At 34.1% G+C, this 24,857-nt stretch overlaps 2 protein-coding genes across 2 annotated transcripts in view; both read left to right on the forward strand.

Moving 5' to 3' along the window:
* LOC110024476 (DExH-box ATP-dependent RNA helicase DExH3-like) overlaps positions 1–11,730 on the forward strand; it is a gene marked incomplete at its 5' end in the record, with an annotated part of 23,487 nt that extends 11,757 nt beyond the window's left edge. Inside the window, 3 exons of the mRNA XM_020724464.1 lie at positions 8,254–8,406; positions 8,494–8,604; positions 10,943–11,730. Of these exons, the coding sequence (XP_020580123.1) occupies positions 8,254–8,406; positions 8,494–8,604; positions 10,943–11,443 (765 nt within the window). The remainder of the gene's footprint in view (positions 1–8,253; positions 8,407–8,493; positions 8,605–10,942) is intronic.
* A 10,394-nt stretch (positions 11,731–22,124) lies between these two features.
* Positions 22,125–23,665, forward strand: LOC110024473 (manganese-dependent ADP-ribose/CDP-alcohol diphosphatase-like). Its single transcript, XM_020724461.1, has one exon. It carries the CDS (start codon positions 22,444–22,446, stop codon positions 23,404–23,406), a length of 963 nt encoding a protein of 320 aa, XP_020580120.1. The 5' UTR covers positions 22,125–22,443; the 3' UTR covers positions 23,407–23,665.
* The last annotated feature ends 1,192 nt before the right edge of the window (positions 23,666–24,857 follow it).

The raw sequence follows: 24,857 nt of genomic DNA on the forward strand, positions 1-24,857 counted from the left end.
TCGGAAGAGTCTTCGCATGTTCCGACCAGCTTACTATAAACAAAAAAATTCAGAATAGCTTCAGAAGTGGAGAGAGAACTTCACCAGGCGACCACCACGTTTTCAGGCTGCGCTCATCCTCATAATCTTACAGTCATATGAAACCCAAGAAAATATCCAAGTTGACACTGTGAGAGGATAAGTTGAGTCAAATTAGAGAACAGGTGAACCAATTTGCATCCCTAAATCTGTCCCGACTAGAGGACACTGAAGACGGTGAGGACACCAGGCAGGAGAACCAACTTCTAGTTGAAGAGATAAACAGTGATTCAAAAGAAGATGCAAATTTCAGAGAGGATTCTCAATTTTCAACAAATGAGAAAGAGATGCTATTAATTCTAGTTGACCTTAAGATAGATATTTCAGTTGAGGTTAGTTCTAGAATGCAGTGGCTTTGATGTAATGGGCATTCCAATAGAGTAAGAAATTTTGGTGTCTCGAGCGAACATTTTGCAGGAATTACAGGAGCATAAGTAGGATTGGACTTGGATGTCCAAAGGGGCATTGAGTTTGGGGAGCTGATATTAGACACAACAACCTTAGATAAGAGAAATTCAGACCTTTCAGATTTCTTTCTTATTCTAATTTCTTCCTATTTTAATTCCTGAGTTGCCCCTACTGAGGGAGGTCCCACATGTCTGAAATATGACCCTTTTGTGCCACATCAAGAAGATTATATGAAGTTATTCAAATTTTAGATTCAGTTTAACATGATACTCATCATCAGATGTTAAGACAGGAGGGATGAACCCCATTCTGGAAATTTGTCTTAGGAGCTTGATGGGGAAGTAAATTCTTCAGTGGGATCCAGGTCCTATCAATGAAGAATAAGTATCTCCTGAGTGGTTGCTAACGAGAGGTGCAGTTTGCCAGAGATTTTACCCCAAAGTTGACTTCTCGTATATTAGTTTATCAGCTACATTTCGTCGAGTAAATGAAGCAAGAAAAAATGATTTCTTACTTAAGTTCTCAAGAGTTACATTACAAGAACCTACATATATATGCAACTCTAGCTTATGATGTGTCAAAAGAGGATTCATATTTATTTTATTAATATGTGTCATGGATTGACAACACCTACATTATCTACCTTTTAGGAGATTGCATTATCTCTGCTACTATCAACATGACAGACTTGACTCTGTGTTATAAGAAATTAGAAGCTTAGACAAATGAGTTTGAAGTTCCTTCAATCCCGGGATATCCATGCGGGAGCTTGGGTTGCGGTAATCTAGCAGCTACAGTACCGCGAACCCTTTTTTTCTTTTTGATCTCTTATCTTTTCTATTCACTTCCTAATTTTATTTCCTTCTTATTCTAATCCCTTCCTATTCTAATACTAGTTAATTATAAATTTGTTGTTGGCTATCTTAAGGTTAATTTTTTGATGAGCTTTATTTTAGATTTTTGTTAGGATTGAGTCTGTTTTCCCCTTTGAGAGCTGTATCCAAGGGATTGGGTGATAATACGGCTGTATGCCTTTTCCGAGATAGTGATTATTTTCCTCTTATCTCCTTTCACATCCTCCCTCTGTCTCTTCCTCGTTGTGCATCGCTGCATCCGTCCACAACAACCTTCCTTTATCTGTTTTCTGTCGCCCCAGCTTCTCGGTCGCCTTCTACTTTTTTCCAGCTTTACTGCCGCCCAAACTGCACCTCCTCCCTGCTGTCCCAGCCTTCCCACTGCGCCGTTGCCGCCAACGACAACCAGGAAACACCTCTCTCATGCTATCCATTGCTATGCACCCCCACTCCTCGCTGCCATCACCTAGGACAACCTTCATATTTGTTGTCCTTGCATTTCTGCACTTCCCCCTCGCTGTTACCAACGTTCCTTTGCTGCCGCCAACCCCGCTAACCATCCCGATCCACCTAGCCAACCTCCACCACCTTGGGATACAGTTTAGGGGTGTTTGCTTGTATCATTTTATGTTTGTTATGACTTATTACCTGTTTAAAGAGCCATCGTTGTAACCCTATTTGAATTGAACAATATTATTTCTCTTTCTATTGTGGTTTGGGTTAACTCCGGTATCACATGGAGTCAGAGCTTGCCTAACTTTAGTCATATCTTAGGGTTTCCTACATCTATCCTTACCCAAGTCATCTTCACCAAAATATTTCTTTCCTATTCCCAAACCCTAGCCAAAATTTGACTAACCGTAATTTCTCCTTGCTGATTTTCAAAATCAACAATCTCAAATTAGTTTTTCTACACCTTCAATGAGTCCCCTACACCCTTTTTCACCTCCGAACCCTAAAACCTAGCAATGTCACCAAGGAGATACATGCCCGAACCTGGAGGAGATATAGCGAGAGATTTGCCGACTTTAGCGAAGGCTTTTGGATATTGTGGATGAAACTTGAGGGAGATTACCCTCGATCGGGATCTGGAGAATCAAAGGGGAGCATGAGATGAGCATCTGAATACCTTCTATATTGAGAACTTTAGTGATGCAGAAGTTCGACCACGACTCTTTGGAATCCATTGTCAGAGGAGGCTGAGAAAAGAGCTAGCATGTGAAGATTAAGAGAATATGAAGATGAAGCGAGAGATCCAGCGCCAGTTTCTACCAACTTTCTATAGATAGAATATTCAGACTTTAGCTGCATAAGTGGAGAGACCACTTCACTGGGTGACCATCACATTTTACAGGTAGAGTTTACCTCATGATCTTACAACCATATTACTCCCAGGAGAATATCCAAGCTGACTCCATTAGAGGAAAAGCTAATTCAGAGTGTACAATAAATGGAGCCAATCCACATCCCTAAGCATGTTCGAGCTAGAAAGTGTTGCAAGTTCCACGGATTTGCTCATGTTGAATCAGACAACACAACTAGGGGGATGATCAGTTTCACGGAGCGGGACGTTCTTGAAAAATTGGGTAATGACGCAATAGGCACTAAAGACGGCGAGGACACAAAGCAGAAGGACTAGCTTTTAATTGAAGAGAAAAATGGTGATCCGAAAGAAGATGCAGATCTTAGAGAGGATTCTCAATTTTCAGCCAACAAGAAAGTGACACCATCGATTTTAGTTAACCCCAAGATAGGGATTCCAATTGAGGTAACAATAATTATTCTAGAAGTAGTGACACCTAATGTATTGGGCGTTCTGACAGTACGAGATTATGTTGCCGCAAGCTATTATTTTGTAGGCATTGAGAGGAGCATCAACAAGACTGACCTTTGATGTCTAAAAAGGTCATGAGTTTGGGGAGCCGATATCAGACATAGGAAAACTCCAGATAAGAAAAAATTAGACTTTTCAGATCCATAGACACATCCTTGAATTGCCTCTATTGAGAGAAGCTCCACATGTCAGTGATGCGGCTCTTTTGTGCCACGTCAGGAAGATTACATGAAATTATTTAGATGTTAGATTCAGTTCAATATGAGACTCATCATCAGATGTCCACATAGGAGGGGTGAACCCCATCCTAGAAATTTGTCTTTGGAGTTTTTTTGGGAAGAAATTCTTCAATGGAATCCAGATCTGATCAGTGAAAAAGAGTTATCTTCTTAGTGGCTTGCTGTAGATTTCACGCAAGAGTTGACTTCTCACATATTAGTTTATCAGGTACATTCCGCCTGGTACGAGAAGTGGAAGAAGAAAGTTTCTGACTTAAGGGCTCAAGAGACATTACTGGAACACACACACACACACACACACAGATATATATATATAATATATATATATATATATATACATACCTAGAGAAGATGCATATATCTCTTCTACCATCAACGCGGTTGACTTGACTCCGTGCTATAAAGAACCAGAAGTATCAATGAATGAAGTTGAAACTCCCCCAACCCTGAGAGATTGACACAGGAGCTTGGGTCGCAGTACTGTAACAGGTACAATACCGCGGACCTTTTTCCCTATTTGATCCTTTACATTCTCTATTCCCTTCCTAATTATATTTCCTTCCTATTATAATTCCTTCATGTTCTAACTAATAGTACTTTTTATAAATATGTTGTTTGTTGTCTTAGGGTTTAGTTTTTTATGAATTTTATTTCAGATTTCTGCAGGACACCCATCGACGCCTGTTTTCCCCTTCGAGGGCTGTATTTGAGGAATTGGGCGGTGTTCTGGCTATATCTCTCTTCCAAGATGGTAATTATCTTCCTCCTATCTCCTTCCACATACTCCCCCGCCGCTCCCGGTCGCTGTGTATCGCTGCAGCCGGTCACAACAACCTTTTGTTAGCTGTTTTCTGCTGCCTCAGTTTTTTAGTCGCCTTTCACTTCCTTCAAGCTTTGGTGTAGCCCAATCTGCATCTCTTTCTTGCTGTCCCAGCCTTCCCACTGTGCCACTGCCGCTCAGGACAGCCAGGGAACGCCTCCCTCCTACTGTCCCATCGTTATCCACTCCCACTCGTCGTTACCTTCACCCAGGACAACCTCCATACTTGTTGTCCCTGTATTTCTGCATTTCTTCCTCGCTGCCACCAACATTCCTTTACTGCTGCCGCTTTTGCCAACCATCGCGATCTACATAGCCGGCTTCAACGACCCTGGAATACGGTTTTAGAAGTGTTTGCTTGTGTCGTTTTATGTTTGTTATCACTTATTTTTTTATTTGAAGAGTTGTCATCATCACCCTATTTGAATTCAACAATAATATTTTTATTTCTATTTTGGTTTGTGCTCATTTCGGCATCATTTATATAGTTTGGCATAGCTTTATAATTGTTTGATAGGTGTTAGATTCTAGAGTTTGTAAGGTTTATGGGCTGTTGTTAATGAAGCTTTTAAGGTTTATTGCTGTTGAAGCTTTTTGGGCTTCTTTTATTTTTATAAGTTGAACTTCATTTTTATCTATATTGCCACTACCACCATTACTGTTTATAGACACGTTGCCACTACCATTACTTTAATGAAGAGATTATTGTTATTGAGGGCTTGCAGTATGTTTGTTTGGGTCTTTTCTAGGATTTCTAGAGCCTTTGTGTTTTAGTCTTGGTCTTTACACTTAGATTTTGGATAAATTGGAGCCAAATTTTGCTGATTTTGTGCAAACCTTACACTAAATCGGGGTTGAGGACTTTATAAATAGTTGCATGACGCATGTAAACTAGACAAGTTTATTCAATAAAATTTCATATTTCTAGTTCTGGTTTTGTGTATGTTTGCTGGATGTGATACTTCTTCAAGTGCAATGCGAATGCAATGTTCAACTTCCGGGGAAAAATATCTTGTCTTACGAATTTTTTATTCATTTTAACAGCTTCTTTCCTTCGTCTATTTCCTCTTAATTATTTATATGTTGGTATTTCAAGTTTCTTGATTATGATTATATTTATTACAACTACGATTTCAATTTTTATCTAAATAATTAATTTCTTTTTTATTTTTCATTGTTTGAATTTCATATTGATTTCTTTGGATTTAATCACTCGTTGCATTAATTTTTTGATTTTTTTTTTTTCATATTTTGAACTTAAGAAGTTGGATTTTTTGTGTAATTAGTGATCTTTCATTTATGAATCCTTATTTATGTTGTCTTTTATGTTCATTTTATTAACTTAACTGTATTAGGAGTCCTTGAACCTTCAAAATCCCGCATTGGTGGGTACATCTTATGAAAAAAAGCAGTGGGGCAGCATTTGGGATAAACTGGGATGACGTAAGCTTGTAGTATGAAAGGAAGGTGAATTATATTTCATGGAACAAAAATATATTTCTCGAAGGAAGGTGAATTATATATGCTCGATTTTTATTCCAGACCTTATGCAATGGAACAGCCCATTCATTACCATGTGCAATGGAACAACCCATGTTATTACATAATAAAAGCGTATTTTCATACTTTTTGTGCTGCTAGACCTAATACAACAACAACAACAACAACAAAGCCTTAATCCCACTACGTGGGGTTGACTACATGAATCCTTTTTCTCCATTGCGTCCTATTTTCATATAGTTCTAGTAAATTAAGATCATTTTTTATACAATAAGCCCAAGTCTTCCTAGGTCTATCTTTGCCTTTCTTAACACAGGTTGAATCTAGAATATCTACTCTCCTAATTAGATCATCAGATGGTCGATGTTTAATGTGACCAAACCATCTAAGACAACTTTCTCTAATTTTGTCTGTCACAGGAGCTACACCAACCCTATAACGGATATATTCATTTCACATTTTGTCTCTAAGTGTAAAGCCAGCCATTCACCTAATCATTCTCATCTCGGCTACACTTAACTTATTTTTATGCTTCTCCTTTAAAGGCCAACATTCAGCATCATAGAGCATTGCAGGTCTCACCACCGTCTAAGTGGTACTTTTCTATCACACAAAAGGCCTGATGCATTCCTCCACTTCAACCAACCAACTTGAATTCTACTATTAAAATCCCCATCTATATCGCAATCGCTTTGAATAACAGACCCAAGATATCTAAATTGTTCACACCTTTTAATAATTTGATCACCCAAAGTCACACTTCTGTCACTAGAGCTACTACTACTAAAATTACATTCTATGTATTCAGTTTTAGTTCTACTTAAATGAAGGCCTTTAGACTCCAATGTAAACCTCCCTAATTCAAGTTTTTTTGGGGTTTTTTCTCTCGTTTTATCCACGAGAAGGATATCATCAACAAAAAGCATACCAACAAAAAACATACACCAAGGTACATCCTTCTGTAGATGTTCAATAAGACCATCCATAATTAAAGCAAAAAAAGATATGAGCTTAGCCAATCCTTGATGTAATCCAACAAAAATAGGAAAATATTTGGTCAATCATCCTTCAGTTCGAACACAAGTAACAACTCTAGTATACTTATCTTTAATGACTTGAATATAAGTTATATCAACATCTTTCTTCTCAAGAACTCTCCAAAGGATATCTCTTGGAACTTTATTGTAAGTTTTTTCTAAATTAATAAAAATCAAATGTAGATTCCCCTTATTATCTCTAAAATTTTCCATCAAACCTCTCAATAAATCCAAATTGATTATGGAAATCTTTGTAATACGTCTTAATTTATGTTCAATTACCCTCTCCCATAATTTTAAAATGTGACACATCAACTTTATTCCTCTATAATTTACACTCTTGTGCATCCCCTTTATTCTTAAAAATGGGGACCAAAATACTCTTCATCTACTCAGACATCTTTTTAGTTTTTCAATAATATTAAAGGGTTTAGTAAGCCAAGAAACTCCCAATTCTCCGCTTAGTAAGCCAAGAAACTCCCAAATCTCGTAAATATTTCCACACTTCAATTGGGATATCATCAGGTCCTATATACTTTCCACCCTTGGTTTTCATTAAAGCCTACTCAATTTCTTTTTTACTAATGCGACAGTAAAAATGAAACGTTTTATTATTATTCATGATTTTAAGATTATTAAGGTTGATCGTATTTTCAGAAACTTCATTAAAAAAATTATTAAAATAATTCACCTACCTATGTTAAATATTTTTTTCTAAGAAAATTACTTTTTGATTTTCATCTTTAATACACTTTACTTGAGTTAATTCTTTACTTTTCTTTTCTCTTTGTTTGACTTGTTTATACATATTTTTTCACCTTTTTTAGTATCTAATCTATTATAAATATAATTAAAAACAAGATTTTTAGCGTTACATATTGTTCTTTTACACTTCCTACGGGCCGTTTGATATTTTTCTAAGTTCTCTAAGCTTTTACATTTAAACCAATTTTTATATCATAACTTTTTATATTTTATCTTTTCTTGCACATTATTATTCCACCACCAACTATTTTTATTTATAAAAAGTTTTTCTTTTGATTCTCCAAGCACATCTTTTGCTACTTGTTTAATAGTGTTTGTTATTTTATCCTATATAACATTTACTTCTTCATGAACATCTCAAATTTTAAAATATTGAATTTTACTCATAAAAATAATTTTATTGGTGTCTCTTAGGTTTCCCCATCTAATTCTACGATGATGAGTCATAGTATTTTTTATTTTACAACTTTTCATCTTAAAATCTAGGACTAATAAACGATGTGGGCATTTAAATTCTCACTTGGAGTGACCTTACAATCTTTACAATCTAATATTTTTTTAAAGTAGATTCTTACATGGAGTACCGGTAACAGATTTTTCCTTGTACTTGATACCTAAGCACCGAAGCACCTATACGATAATGTAGGCTTCTGTAAGTTGAATACTATAAATAATATATAGCATTTTTGTTGTTTACCAATGAGGATTTTTGTTTCAGAACTCCGTGAATGCGAGATACCAAACCATCCCGTATCCATGGTTGGTATTTGGCGAAAAAGTGAAAGTAAATGCGGTCTTTATTCGTGATTCCACTGGTGTATCAGATTCTATGTTGATTCTGTTTGGCGGTGCCCTAAAAAAAGGAGAAATGGTAACATTTTCATTGTTTATTTACCAATATCACTTTATTGCTTCTGAATTGTATCCTGAAGTTTATAATGACGAAATGCGAATTCAGGCTGGACACCTAAAGATGTTGGATGGCTACATTGACTTCTTCATGGATCCAAGTTTGGCGGAATGCTATTGGAAACTCAAGGAGGAGCTTGATAAGCTTATCCAAAACAAGGTAATTCTGGCGTATGAATATCCTTTATATTTATTTAGCCTCATGTACTTGTTTCTGTGCTAGGATCTAAATGCTATTTTCTACTGCTTTGCCTAGCAAAGCGTGGCGTTGGTTCCATTGCTGATATTTGTAAGAAGGCTTGGTTAAAAATACTTGGGTTATGAGAAAAACAGTGAAACAATGAGAGGAGAAAGTGCTACACAAGAGATATGGGTGCATGTCTTTGTTTGGTGGGTTTTATTTATTTATTTATTTATTTTTAAATTTTTTGGAGAGTGGGGAGTCTCGTGCGTTGGGTTCATCCTTTAAAAGACTGGCCCCTTAATGAAAAATTACCGTTGGAGTTTAGCAACGTCCCCACCATTTCTTAAACTTTGCTTTGAATGATAAATCCATTAGCATTTTCCACCCTTGCTAGATAGCTGGTGGCAAGTAATTTAATTGTATTGATTGGAAATGCAAACCAAATTCTCGCTTATGTTTTTTTCTGAAAATGCTAGTGCAAATTTTCATGTTTTGAATATTACCAATAATATTTCATGGTGGACAAATTCTTTCTTTGTTACAGCATGGCTTTGCAAATTGTGTGCAAATGCTCATAAACTTGTAAAAAAATGGTTATAAAAACAATTTCATCTAGTTATGCATGAATATATTTAGATGAGTGATACCACTTCAAATTTTCTCTCCCAAAATCACAAAGCTCATAAGATGTTGTGTACAGCTTTTTTTCTAATAAATTGGACGATTCAAATCGGTTTTAGAGCATCTTTGGAGCAGAATTTTTAGGAGGTAGAGCATTTTATAAATATGAATGGGTTTGTTATATATGACAACTTGTATATTTTATATTTAATCTTTCAGGTTATTGTTACAGCATGTTTTCACAAAAAACTAAATAGTTACATAAAATGTGTTGCTTCTAACCTTTTACCGATTATTTGGGGTAGAAAATGGGCAGTGTTCTTTTTTGTGGACAGAGCATTATGGTCGGAAGAAAAACTATTCGTTTGAGTGGTTTCACCTGATTTTCCTTCACTTTGATTTTCTCCTTTTGGTATGTTTTGATTCTATGTCATAATGTCATCAAAGCCACTTTGATTAGGCGCTATTGTTGGACTAAGGAAGTAGGTAGCAAGCTTATAATAGCGATCATTGTTTGGATGGATTGGTTTCAAATTGGTCAAATTGATTGCAATTGAGGTTCGGAATCCAAAAAAACCGAATCAAACAAAATATTGATAAAATCGAATAAGTCAAATCGAAGTTTAATTCGATTTAAATGATTCAGTTTTAAATAAACCAAAATATAGTCTTCAATATTTTGAAATCTTTTAAGCTTTTAGAATGGAATATATATAGACATGGATATGAAATAATATTGGTTTTTGTACGAAAACTAATTTATTATCCTACAGCCACCCTGACATCATGGTCATGATAAGTCTAGTTAGTGAATTCCTGCACAAATCTTAATTGTCATATCTCTAAGTTCTCTATAGAATTCTCAAATATTTTAAATTAGTTCAGGAAAAAAAAATATACAAAAGATGTAATACCCTATAAATTGAAGGACACATATACAAATTATGCTGGATCGCTAGGGATGAAAGGTATAGTTCAGGATATTATACATTCCTAGGAGGAAAATTTTCAACTTTATATTTTAAGATACAACTTCTGGTTTCAAGATTGCGTTAGAAGTTGAGTTCAGAACCATTGCAAAAGGGATTTATGAGCTTTCATGGATCAAAATCATATTATATGATTTAAAAATTAAATGGAAAGCCTGTGAAAATATACCGCCACGAGAGGAAAATTTTTGAAATGTAGGCAGATTTATATTTCATATATGCCTGCAGAGAATTAATTGGCTGACATATTCACAAAAAGACTATGCAGCTCCACTTTAAAAAATATTTTAAGCAAGCTTTGAATGGTAGATCTCTACCGTCAAATTGTAGGGCGAACCTCTCTCTCTATTTCTCCCTCTCTTCTGCAGCGGTGCATGCTCACTCGCCAATCATAACAAAAAGCTTAAGGCGCACAGATCAAGATCAAGATCTTGAACCTTCGTTTCAAGTTCTCTTTGGCCCTCAGATTACGAAACATATGCTTCCATATAAGGCTACCCACTCCTTTAATTTTCCCTTATTTATTTATTTTTATTTTGTAATGCATCTTGGAGATTATATATGCCACCTCATTTGTACAAAGAAAGAGTAAAATAAAAATTCTCAATAAATTTTCTTCATAGTTTTATTTTCAAACTATCCTCTACAAGAAACTTAACATTTTTTTTTTAATTTTTACCAACAAATCCCATTGGCTTGTGTAGCTTGAAGACACCAGCTTGGATATCCATAAGACTGGCAAGTACTTGTTGCTTGCCATTCAAGAACTTGTCTCTGGCGACTTATGTGAAGGGAGGTTCGTGTTTGGTCGAGAAACAAAGCGAATCCAAACTCACATCCACAGTGAAGACGGCACCACCAAATTCACCAGGGGTGGCACAAATCCCAAAAGCCTTTTGCAGACATTACTCATGCGAGCAGGGCACACTCCGCCGAAGTACAAAACGAAGCATCTCAAGACTAATGAGTTCAGGGCTCTGGTGGAATTTAAAGGGATGCAATTTGTGGGTAAACCCAAGAGGAACAAGCAACTGGCAGAAAGGGATGCAGCCATTGAAGCACTCGAGTGGCTGACGCACACAACTGCCGATGATAATTATCGCAATGAAGATGATGACTCGCCTCCTGACATCACTGATAACATGCTGAAGCTGCTTAACAGCCGCCGCCGCCGCCGGCTCCGGTCAAAGCAAGGTTCAGTTTAAGTTGTGGCCATTTTATATTTGTGAAATTTATTGAGGTTTTGGTTTGGAAATAGAACTCCTGTGGGATGAAGATGGTGAGCAAAGGAATTTTTGATTATTTTTCAAAAAGATTGAAGTTGAAGTTTGCTGATGATTCAGAAGCTGAGGATTCTTCAAGCAGAGAAGATGACTGGGCGATCTATCTATGTGATCTAAACTTGTGTTTTAGCTGTCAACTTTCACATGCAATTGTGGTTGCCAATGTATTATTCTTCTGTCTGTTTACTGTTTCTTTGGTTTTTTGGATGTCGGTCCTTTAATTATGTAATATCAATAAAAAAAAAATAAAAATTTCAATTATTTTTTTGTTCATTGTAAATTGTGTTTTAAAATTCAATTATTTTTTTGTTCATTGTAAATTGTGTTTTTAATTCTACTTTGTTTTGTTTTATTTTATTTATTTATTTATTTATTTGGGTCCTTTGGTATCACTTTTAATTTTTTAATTTTAATTTTGTTTAATTTATATATTTATTTGAAATAAAATATATTTAATATGTTATGACATATTTAGTTATTTTTAAAAACACTCAACAATATTTAGATGCTTTGTTTTTTTTAAAAAAGGCAATTTATTTAAAAAAAAAGATATAAAAATATATAAAAAATGTATTAAAAAGATAAATTTTTATTGTAAAAGTAGAATAAAAAAAATAAAAATGATCATTAGGGTTTAGGGTCTAAGCATTTTGTATTTTAAAATTAATGATAATTTATAATTATATCGATATCTTGGGTGTGAACGATTTAGATATCTTGGGTCCGTTGTCCAAAGCGATGGTGATATAGATGGGGATGTTAATAGTAGAATTCAAGTTGGTTGGTTGAAGTGGAGGAATGCTTCGGGCCTTTTGTGTGATAGAAAAGTACCGCTAAGACTGAAAGGAAAATTTTATAAGATGGTGGTGAGACCTGCAATGCTCTATGGCGCTGAATGTTGGCCTTTAAAAGAGAAGCATAATAATAAGTTAAGTGTTGCCGAGATGAGAATGATTAGGTGGATGAGTGGCTTTACACTTAGAAACAAAATGCGGAATGAATATATTCATGATAGGGTTGGTGTAGCTCCTGTGACAGACAAAATTAGAGAAAGTCGCCTTAAATGGTTTGGTCATATTAAACGTCGACCATTAGATGATCCGATTAGGAGAGTAGATGTTTTAAATTCGACTTGTGTTAAGAAAGGCAGAGGTAGACCTAGGAAGAATCTTGATGCATAGTCAAATTGTAGATTATGATAAAATCGCATGTAAATAAATAGGCCAATATGAGATAACAACAACAAGAATTAGCCCTTTCTTTATACCCGATTTGAATTGTGCGAGAGAAGAACAATAAGATGGCTTCAACTTAGACAGATTGAAATTCTATATCGAAGAATTTATAGATTTCATGAATTTCATTATTTTTTAAATAAACTTTCTAATTTTAAGCGATCAAAAAACTCCTCAAAATAATCAGAAAAAGAAAAGTAATAGAAGGAAATTAATTAATGAAGCAATATAAAGACTAACTGAAGACTTGAAAGGGTTTTCAGTGCAACTTAATCTTATTAGATTTCGTGTCAATAAAATTGTTAATGATTCACAACGATTTAGAGTAGTGGAAATCTATGTTCTTTGATTTAAAGTAGCCGAACTTTCTGATTGATCATACTCATAAGCCTCTAAGGGTGTTTGCGACAGTTGTTGCTTGATAAAAAGTTGTTGCACAGTAGTTGTGCGAGGAAGCTGCTGTGCAGAAACTAACTCTCTATTTGTTTTTTACAATTTTGCAGCAGCTGTTTCTGAATAAATGACATTTTTGCCATTGTAATATAGTGTTGTTTATAAAGGAATCAATCCAGGTAGCACATTTCATACTTGAAAACAAATCTCTAGTTTGAATGTTAACAAAATAAAATTGACACCTCACAAAATAGTAACACAACAATCAAAATTAAAAATAGAACTATTAAAATAATAATATTATTTTAAAAATACAGTTAGTTAATATCACGAGATAATCCCGCTTTCAATGAAACTCTTCATGTATGATCACTATCAGTGCTGGAATCCTCGAATCGATTTGCCCACCTAAAGAAGTAATAATTCATTCTTCTATTTCTCTGACACTTGGAAAATTGTTTATCATAGTTATGTGGTTGTTGAGAAGTAAGAAAAGAGTATTTTAGTCCACAGTAGTAGCACAATGCTCTGGAGGTACCATAAGTCATCGAACTCTTCTTTTCTGAAGGTTTAAAACCACAAAACACAAACCCTTAGATGCAACATTAGTAATGAAGAAAAATAGAAATATTCATTTCAAGTTTTATGAAAATGTGAGGTCTCGGAGATCAGAGTATAAACTAATGAATCTGTTGCTACAATAAGATATTAGACCTTTAAAAAAAGGATTCTTGGTTTCTTTTAAACCATGTAATACCAAGCTCGTATGTGTCATATGTGCATTTCACCAAAAAGGTCATCCAGAAGAACCTCATAAGTTTGGTTGCCTTCATTGGATTTCGCACGTGTCAAGAACCAATAGCAACATATAGTCTGTCCAAAAGAACCCATAAGGTTGAATATCTCATCATAGACCTTCAAAAATAAAAAAAATAAAACATGCAATAAAAACTTACATTACATATTACACTTCTGGTTGTTTTACTACCTATCTAAGTGGAAGAAATACATTCAAAAGAACTGAAAATAAAAATTTCTCTACGCTGAGATTTAAAATGTACATCATTGCATACACCATCAATACAATAAATAATAAACATTTTCACAACACATTGCAAATAAAGTAACGAGAAAAAAACACACAATCACTCAATTCAATTGCCAACAATGACATATGTAATTTACTCTTGCAACTCTATCATATCCTATCATGGGTGCAAATCTTTGGTAAATCACTTTCAACCACTGATAAAGATTGACCTGCGCGATATTCATGTGTTTCAACATGGACATGTGAATGATCCCCATCTGCTTATGGAAGTTAATATCACTACGTGAATGAAGCAGCCAAGTGTAGTTGTGGTGGGTCATTGTAGCAACCACAATCTACACTTATTTGTTAAATGGATATGTTGGCATATCCCACAACACTACTCATTTTTTCTTCCAAACTCCAAATGTTCTTTTAATGACATTGTATAAAAATGAGTGTCTCTTGATAAACATCTATTTCCCATCCCTTGCAACGTTGCTAGCTCTTTCAATATTAGGAATGTCGTATTTAGCATTTAAAATTCACCCAAAATGAAGTGAATTTCTACTACACTGAAAACTAATCAAAGCCTAAAACTTAAATGCTTCAAAATTTTACTATCGTATTTTAGGAAGTTAAAAAAACCTCATCATTCAAGAATAGCTCATATTCAGATCAGTAGATAGATAGGTTGTGTTCGATTTATTGATTAAACAAATAAGCTAAATAAGTATGATTTTCTTAGCTAAATTTATATATGAGTAGAACACGAACAAATTTGATTGTGTTTGATTAATTTGATTCAAATTAATTAAATAAATAAATTTATTATATAGTGTGTTTATAAAAAAATATGAACTTTAATTATTTCTTAAATTATTACGGAACACGAATAAATTTGGTTGTGTTTGATTAATTTGATTCAAATTAATTAAAAAAATAAATTTATTATATAGTGTGTTTATAAAAAATATGAACTTTAATTATTTCTTAAATTATTAGAGCTAATTTAGAGCTGAACAATAGCTTTATATCCATTAATCATAAGAAACACAAGGCCACTTTGAGTCAAAAAAAAAAAAAAAAAAATAAAGAGGGTTAAAAGCCTTGGCTAGCTCAAATTCATTTCAACTTGAATTTCATTTTTATCAAATCAGATATCTAGATCTTCAAATTTTATGTGTTTCTTTGACTGACAGTCCCTTCCAGAATCCCAATCGGTTGTCCGATCGCATTTCCAGCAGCTCGTTGCAGCTTTAGTGTCAGAATCTAGAGTTCGCAGCCGTGAGTAGAAAAGAATCAACAGAAAAGCAGATTCACACAGCAGGAAGGAAGGTAGGTTGAATTGGAAGCTTATCTCTTCTTCTCACGACTCCTTTACTTGATCGCTTTGCGCTTCTCAAACACCATCTCGAGTCACCATTGCGAGCGAACTATGTCTCGTTTCAATCTCAGTTGATATTCATCTTTCCTTACTCTCATTAGCTCTTGCTGTGGGAAGCAAATTTGTGATTCTAAGGTTTATTCTACTCTTGAATGCGCAGATCGTCATGTTTCTTTAAGGAATTTTGGTTTATTTCCTTCATAATTTTGATTTTCAGATTTGAACGGGGGATTGATAACTTGATTTTGTGTTATATGGGCTGGTTTCTGATAACAAAACCCTAAGCTCGAGTACGAGGACTTGTGGCGCATTGGTTCCTAAAGTGTTGGGTTGAATAAAAAAGGAACCCTAACTTGAGAGCTAATTTGTTCCCATTCTGATGCCATATTATTATTTTCTAGTTTTACGTTTCTGTCTAAGTTTTACAAATATCAATTTCTGGATCTGTAAGCTGAATTTCTATAGGTTTACTCGAGATGTAGAACATGCTATTTGGAATGAAAATTTTACTGCTAATTTGATGTTAGCAACTCATATTTAGCAAGGACGCATTCCGCCATTTGTTGCTTGCAATGTACTAATTCTTGCTTGTAGACTCCTGACTTGATATGTTACGTTTAGTTGTAGATCAATAAATTTTAGAAGAATGGATTTACCGTGTTAACTGAATAGCACGAGAATTATTGTATAATATATGATAACTTTCTTTATTTTTGTTTTCTTCTAATATTAAATTTAGTAACGTGCAAATGTTTATGCATCTAACTTAGGATTTTTATATCGAGAATTTGATTTGTAACTTATAGAATATGTTGAACTGAAATTCTTGTATACACATGCGCGCACACATTACATTTATTTTATTTCAGTTCTACTGAGATTTTTCAAATTAAGCCTATAACCCCAATATGTGGACAATTTGCATAAAATTATAAGCTCCCAAATTTCAAATCATGTTAATCACAAGCATCAAATACAAGTCATGATTCAAAATGAAAAGCATTGGGCTTTCCTACATTTCGTTAAGGTTGTAAATTCTTTCAACATAACTAGAATCTGCATAAAGTTACAAGACAAAGAAATTCAATCTTAGTTCAAGCAAACACAAAAGTTGCAAGCCTTATAAACTCATACAAACGTTTCAACCACTAAGGGATCGTTTTTTACCACTTTTTATTTTTGTTTTTATTGAATATTGCATAAGTCATGTATTATTGACACTAAATAGGACGCAATGGAGAAAAACAGATTCATGTAGCTGACTGACCCCACTTAGTGGGATAAATAAAGGTGTTGTTGTTGTTGTTGTTGAATATTGCATAAATCAAAATTATTGAATGGTTTGGAAGAGGCAGTAGCATCGTGGTAGGAGGTGTCAGTGGACTAAATGGAGATTTTATCGAATTTGGCATGGGGTTGGCTGGTGGCTATGATGGGGTTGACTTGTAATGGCTGCAAGATATGGTAGCTGGGAGTTCTTGTTTGAAGGTTCATGAAAATGCTTATTGTTTTGGGGTTTTCAATACTAAGTTAATTTGTTAAAAAATAAAACACCATCCAAACATTTTTTGTTCAAAATTTAAAAACAAAAAAAATAGAAATAGAAATAAATTTTGCAAAATAGACCTTAAATCTATAAGCATCCCCCAAATTGGAATTGCATTCAACAATCTTGGTCCTTCTAAAGTTAGAATAGTAAGTTCTAACTATTTGTGCTTCATTAAGATATAAGTAGGTCTTAAAAAAATAAATTGAAAATTCAATATGTTCAAATTCAAATCAATAGACATTCACCAATAAAAGCAACTCAATTAGAAATAAATTTTGGGCCCCTCACTTATGGGATGAGGTTGGAAAACCCACCTCTAGGTGCCTTAGGAGTCAAGGTAGTTAGTATAATTATTAGGCATTCCCAACATGGAAATCTCAAACAAATGGTTGAGTTAGTGAATCACTCACTAAACACATTTTCAAAATTCAAAAAAAAAAAAAAAATCTCAATTCTTGTGTATTTACATATTAAAGGCTTAAGGGCTTATGAAACTATTTACAAAATCTAGCACCCAAGTAATATTTTTGAACTAACGAATCGATGTATTTACGCCTAACACAATCAAACCATTGAGAATTTGATAAAAATGAAAAACAGGTTTTATCATGAATTTTGATATTTAAGTGAGAATTTGAAAAATGGATTAAAGAGGGTGATAGATTTGTAAATAGCAATGTTTCATGTGCTATGTATGTAACCAACCCTTTCTTAAGGATAATTGCATACATAGCATCCAAACATTGCTTTTTTTATGTTCTTATTTTTGTTTCTTAAAAACAAATTAGCTTGTTTTTAAAAACCTTCAAAATATCTAAAGGTTGTTTTGAGTGTTTTTAAAAACTATTAAACATGTTATACCAGACCAAACATGTTTTATTTTAAAGCAAAACATAAACAAAATAAAATAAATAAATAAATAAAATAAAATAAATCAAAAGCGATCCCAAACAACCCTATGTCACCTTGCCTATGTATGAAAAGTTGTATTTCACTTTTTAAAAGTTAAAATGATGATATTTTTGATGTAATATTAAAGATTTTGGTGGCATGTAAAAAGTAAAGTTACATAGGAATTAAGTGGTATGTATGTGCCCCAAAAAAATCGAAGATTAAGCAAAGCCCTTGTTTAGTCTGAAATTTCTGTAATGATCAAGTCATCAAAATATGAATATCGTTTTACTTCTTAGCCTCGAGTCACAAACCAAAGAAAGAAAGGATCTAATGATATCAAGAAGAGGATTCCTTATATTTCAAACAAAAATATACAAAAACAATCTAGTTAACCAACAATTTAAGCCCTCTTTTACAAATAACACCAAGAGGAACAATCGTTTAGCAACTTGGATCTCTTCCAACATTTCAGGTACCGGAACCAAGATTCTACCCAATAAGCTATGATCAATGTGGGATGAATTGCAGATCATTAAAAAGTAGGTTGCTTAAAATAAAATAATCAAAAGGGATCCCAAACAGCCCCATGTCACCTAACCCATGCATGAAAAGGTATATTTCACTTTTTAAAAGTTAAAATGATGATATTTTTTATGTAATATGAAAGATTTTGGTGGTATAAATGTAAAAAAGTAAAGTTACATAGGAGTTAAGTGGTATGTAAATGCCCAAAAAAATCAAAGATTAAGCAAAGCCCTGTTTAATCTGAAATTCTTGAGACAATCAAGCCTTCAAAAATTAAATATCATGTTCAAGTTTCGGTATGTAAATGCCCAAAAAAATCAAAGATTAAGGAAAGCCCTGTTTAATCTGAAATTCTTGAGACATTCAAGCCTTCAAAAATTAAATATCATGTTCAAGTTTGTATATTTTATCTAGTCACCATACTAATCAACAAATCTTAGTTATTGTAGGAATTTTCTTACAAAGAAGGAAACACAAGCCTTGGCTTCCAAAATCCCAAGGTTGAGTTCGTAGCAAATACAAAAAATCTATATAGTTCATTTTTTTTAAATACAAAGATGCAAAATAAAATACACTTCCGATTAATCAACAAGCTAGGCTAAATTCTCATATGACCCAATAAGCATCCAATTCCATCTTTAAACCTTCCCTATTATGAAAGCCCTTATTGTTTTAGCCAATATTAGAACCACATGCTTTACGTAGATCAACCAAATATTAGAGTGAGTCAAATCAAATTTTAACCTCTAAGACTTTCCTTTGATTCAATTGCATTCCAATTCAAAGCTCAAGCCAACTCATGTGTTCTAGTTCATGGCTTCTTGTTGATACATTTATCTCGTCACGTTTTGATTGGTAAAAACGGATGTCTTGGGATGGTGCCACGTGGTGCAAAAGGTGGTGAGCTTTTGACCCAAGATATCTTTCATCTTGGGGGGATGAAAGAGCTGCAATTTGTTGGAGATGAGTGTTTGGTATTAGATGAGACCTTGTCTAACTACTGGGAGCGAAAAAGAATAAAAATAAAAAAGAAGATAAATGTGAAAATACATCATGAATTTTATATTGGTTCACCCAATTGATGACTATGTTCTACTGCGACACTTCAAATTTCATTTTGATTATGATTATGAAGTTTTAGATAGCCCTAATATATTTTAAATATTACAAGAAAAAAATGGATATTAAAATAATACATTGAAATTATTAAAGCAATTTTAATGAAATAGCTCCACCCGTAAGATAACCTTATCTTGAAGGGCGATCTGTTTCCATGGTTGCATAAATTATGTATTCGTTAGAAAAATAATTGGGCTCCACAGTTTAATGGTGAGGCCCAAGCAACTTCAGGAGGTGGTGACGCTAGTGAAGGTGTCCCTATGAAGAGTAGAAGATGTTAAAGCAAGCACAGATTAATTTTTTGTGGTTCAGTTTTTTAGCTTATGTCCATCATGAAAGGTTTAATATGAAAGGAAAATACACAACACAGGCAAGATTCATCTTGCTCTGGTGTAGGCTTCGATTAAAAAGTGAAGAAGCAAAATGGGAAGAAAGGATGGATGATACTTTTTTTTTTATACAAGAGTTCATGTCTCAACAAGATATAGAAGAAGCACCTCCTCGAAGGGAAATATGGGAGCTTTTATAGGCAACCTGCTGACTAGAATCAGTATTAATAAAGGCATACGTCTTGCCCTAGATAGCCAGATGGTTGGTTAGTCCTTGGCTGTTGAGTGATCTGCAAGCTATGGAGAACTAATATTTCATGATGGGACATTATATGCAGTGGACACTCAATCTCAAAGAGTTTTTATTATAATCATCATCATAATGAATTAATTTCTCTCTTATCTCTTCTTGTGTCAATATTCTTTTTAATCTTCTTCTTCATCTTTGATCTTAAATCATCTTTCTTTTCTCTAGTCAAAAAAAAAAAATAAGAATATTAATTAATGTTTAAATAATGATTATAATTTTAATCATATGATTTTTTATAGAAATATTTTCAGTCAGTTTCTTACTGACTTTTGTAAGACCTATTTGTCTTTTTCCCATCTCGATAAGAGAAAATTAGTATTGAGATTTTATTTTTGCAAATCTGATAGTGTAACTTCATCTTAATTACCCGCAAATTGTTTTTTACTTGATGACACATCATTACAAACTAGCATATTGTTATTATCCTGTAAAGCAATTGCATGGCATGTTGCTTCAAACTCAATTAGGCCATATACTCATGGTTCGGTAAATTTCATAAGGTTCTTGTTGATATTACTCTCAAAAAAGTTTGCAGCAGATTTTGAAGAAACTGCTCTATTAAATTGCAAGCTATTGACACTTATATTGACAGCCTGAAGATTACATATAAGGAAAAATTATTTAAAGTTATATTTCATTATCGGCAATTGGTTGCGAAAGTAAATTTGCTATCATTGTACCGTGTGTTTTCTTTGTTGTTAGAGGTGTGCAAATTCCTTAACAAGAATATTGGAAGGTTGTTTAACATATCCTGAAGTATATCAAGAAGTTGCGAGGGAAAAGACTTTTATGTAACAAAATGGGGAGTTTTATGTGAAAGCTTTCATTGACGTTGCTTATACCTGGGTTTAATGATGGTACATCCACATATGATATTGTGTCTTTGTGGGAAGAGCAAGAAACAAATAACGTTGGAAAGATCAAATTGGGCTTATATTCTAATTTGTGACAATCCTAACTCTTATCTTTAATAACAACAACAACAACAACATGCCTTTATCCCACTAAGTGGTTGTCGGCTACATGAATGGTGTCGGCTACATGAATCATTTTTCTCCATTTTGTCCTATTGAGTGTCATATTTTCATTTAGCTCTTATAGACTAAGATCATTTTTTATACAATAAGCCCAAATCATTTTAGGTTTGTCTCTGTCTTTCTTAATATAAATCAAATCTAAAATATCTACCTTCTTAACCAGATCAGCAGATGGTCGACGTTTAATGTGACCAAACAATCTAAAACGTCTCTTTAATCTTTTCTGTCACTGGAGCTATTGTAACCCTTTCACGAATAGATTCGTTTCACATTTTATCTCTTAAGTGTCAAATCACTCATCCACCTAAGCATTTTCATCTCAACAACACTTTACTTTGTTTTATGCTTCACTTTTAAAGACCAACATTCTGCGCCATAAAACATTGCAGATCTCACGACCATCTTATAAAATTTTCCTTAAAGTTTAAGCTGTACTTTTCTATCACACATTTGACCCTATGCTTTCCTCCACTTCAACAACCAACCTGAATTCTACTCATAACATCCTTCTTATCGACATTTCAAGTAATTTATGTTTAACGAAAGAAAAAATAATACATTAAGATGGATTGTTATTTCACTTCATCACATATGTTTACTAAGGTAATGTGTCTAATTCACTTTTTCAAGCTATGTAGCAAGCTAGAGCTGATTGTATATATTTGCTGCAGCCTTAAGGAAAGTGTTGGCAAGTATGAGAAAGGAAATAACATCTTAAGAAAACACCAAACAGTTTATTAGTAGGAGCACGTTTGAATATCTTCATAATTGCTGCTATTTCCCTCTTTATTTACCATCTTTTGTAATCATTTTATTTTTATATATAGGTCATTTTCCCAATAAATAAAGTACATGTTAAGTTTTTTCCTCTTCAACAATTATTATATCATTTTATGGATTATTTGATCTTCACCATATGGTAACCTCTCAGAGCATAAAATGTTAGAAGAAATAAAATGGCCAAAAGAAAGCATAAAAGTACCTGTCGCCAGAACTTGAATTGATGAAATCTATTTCCAGTGTGATAACTTAATAGCAACTTAGCTTGCTTATAATTTTCTTCAGATTACCAGAACAATTAGCGAGCTTACGTTGCACTGTAAAAAGGTTATTCATGGCCTCTACAAATGGACTATCAAATGCCCGTGCAACGCATCCTCTCTTTTCATTTGGCGTCATAACTGATGTTCAGTATGCCGATATTCCCGATGGTCATTCATTCCTCGGCGTCCCTCGATATTACCGTCACAGCATTCAGGTGCTGCGAAGGGCCGTCAACCACTGGAACAACATAAAAAAACTCAAATTTTCCATGAACTTTGGCGACATTGTAGATGGATTCTGTCCCAGAGACAACTCGTTGGCTGCCGTGCAGAAGGTCTTAGATGAATTCCACAATTTCAATGGACCTGTTTATCACATGATTGGTAATCACTGCCTCTACAATCTCCCTCACAGCGACCTCACAGCTTTGTTCAAAATTCCCTCCCTCCATGGTGAGGCATACTACGAGTTCTCTCCATCACCGGAGTACCGATTCGTCAGTTTGGATGCGTATGACATCAGTGTTCTTGGCAGGCCCCGTGACGATCCCAGAGCAGCTGTGGCACTTAGATTCCTGGAAGATAAGAACCCTAATATTGATAAGAACAGTCCGGTTGGATTAGCGGGACTTGAGAAAAGGTTCTTGATGTTCAATGGAGCTGTAGGAAAAGAACAACTTCTGTGGCTTGATAATGTCCTCAAGGAGTCTACTGAACAAGGGCAGAAGGTGATTGTAGGTTGTCATCTTCCTCTAAATCCTAATAGTGCTACAGCTGCTTCTCTTTTATGGAACTATGAGGAAGTGATGGAGGTTATACACAGATATAAATGTGTGAAGGTATGTTTTGCTGGTCATGATCATAAGGGCGGATACTCGGTTGATTCGCATGGTGTTCATCACCGTGTGCTCGAAGCGGCTCTCGAATGTCCGCCTGGCTCGGATGCTTTTGGTTATGTGGATGTGTACCATGATAGGCTCTCTCTTGTTGGTGCTGATCGAATGGTTTCTACTGAGATGATTTTTGAATCCTGAGTGTTTGTTGTTCGTTTTGCCCTATTGTTTGTTCAGGTTTTTTAAAGTTTAGTAGTTTATGATTTCTATTCAGGGGAAGTTCAAGTTATTTTATCCCAACTGATGATAGAAGGTTGGGAAAAATGATGACTCCATGTCATACTTGTTACAGTATAGTTTAGTTTAATAGTATCACTAACTTTACCTGTGCAATAACTCCTGAATTCCTTCAGGTTGACTTTAACTGCCATAGCAATATTGTATGCTTCTCTATAAGTTTGTTTTCTTTTTTCTAAAGAGCGGAAGAATTAGATAAACATACGCATACATCTTGGGAATTATTATGTGCAAGCTGATCGCATGTCCAGATGAAAATTTGGAGGAGGCCATGCCGCCGTGTATCCCACGGAAAAAAATTTCGTGCGATAGACGTACGCAGCGTTGCGTACGATATTGAGGTTATACCGAGGGTACAAGGGGGTTATATCCGCGGTATAATCTCTTGTAACCTTCTTATAACCTTCTGTAACCTATTTGTTAGTAGGTTACAGGTAGGTTACAGAAGGTTACATGGATATTACAAGGGGTTATACCGAGGTAACACCCTTGTACCCTCGGTATAACCCTAATATCATACGCAGCGCTGCGTACGTCTATCGCACATAAATTTTTTCCGTATCCCAAGATGGCTCATCGATCTATCGATATAACCCCAATATCATACGCAGCGCTGCGTACGTCTATCACACACAAATTTTTTCCGTATCCCAAGATGGCTCATCGATCTGCTAAGACCGCACGTGATAATTTCTTTACTTCATGGGCCTTTTTTAATGGTGTTCGGGATCACTTTATTATTTATTTTATTTTTATTTTTACTTGAAATAAAATATATTTGATATGTTATAACTTTTTTATGTGTTTTTAAAAAAAAACTTTGATTGCTTTTAGATATTTTGAGTATTTTAAAAAATAAATTAATTTGTTTTTTAAATTAAAATATAAAAACATGTAAAAAATTATTAGATAAAAATAATTTGAAGATAAAAGCAAAATTAAAAAAAAAAGGTGATTCCAAACTTTGGGTTGCATCGAATGATATCAATAAGTTCAAAAATCAATTTAGATCAAATTGAGCATGAATTAAGTTGCATCTAAACTGACATTGAGATCTGATAGAGATATATATGCATGTATTTATATTGCATTAGAACATATCTTTGAGAGAATGTTATATTGAATGTTTTGGGTGGTTGTATATAAAAATCCCATAAATTCAAACCAACATGTAACAATATCAGCCTATATCACAACTTTTTTTCTTTACAGCTTACATATAAATGATACTAAATATATATGAAAAGTTATATGTAATTACCACCATCACCATCAATAGCATCACAAACATCATCTTTTATCACATCTTACAAGTATTCCAACTCACATTCATAACCAGTAGCAAAATACTCAGT

Source organism: Phalaenopsis equestris, unplaced genomic scaffold (assembly GCF_001263595.1).
Source record: "Phalaenopsis equestris unplaced genomic scaffold, ASM126359v1 Scaffold000257, whole genome shotgun sequence".
Lineage (NCBI taxonomy): Eukaryota > Viridiplantae > Streptophyta > Magnoliopsida > Asparagales > Orchidaceae > Phalaenopsis > Phalaenopsis equestris.

Bases quoted from the DNA above. Each gene is read 5' to 3' on its own strand.
- LOC110024473 (XM_020724461.1), top strand. From the start codon at position 22,444: ATGGCCTCTACAAATGGACTATCAAATGCCCGTGCAACGCATCCTCTC.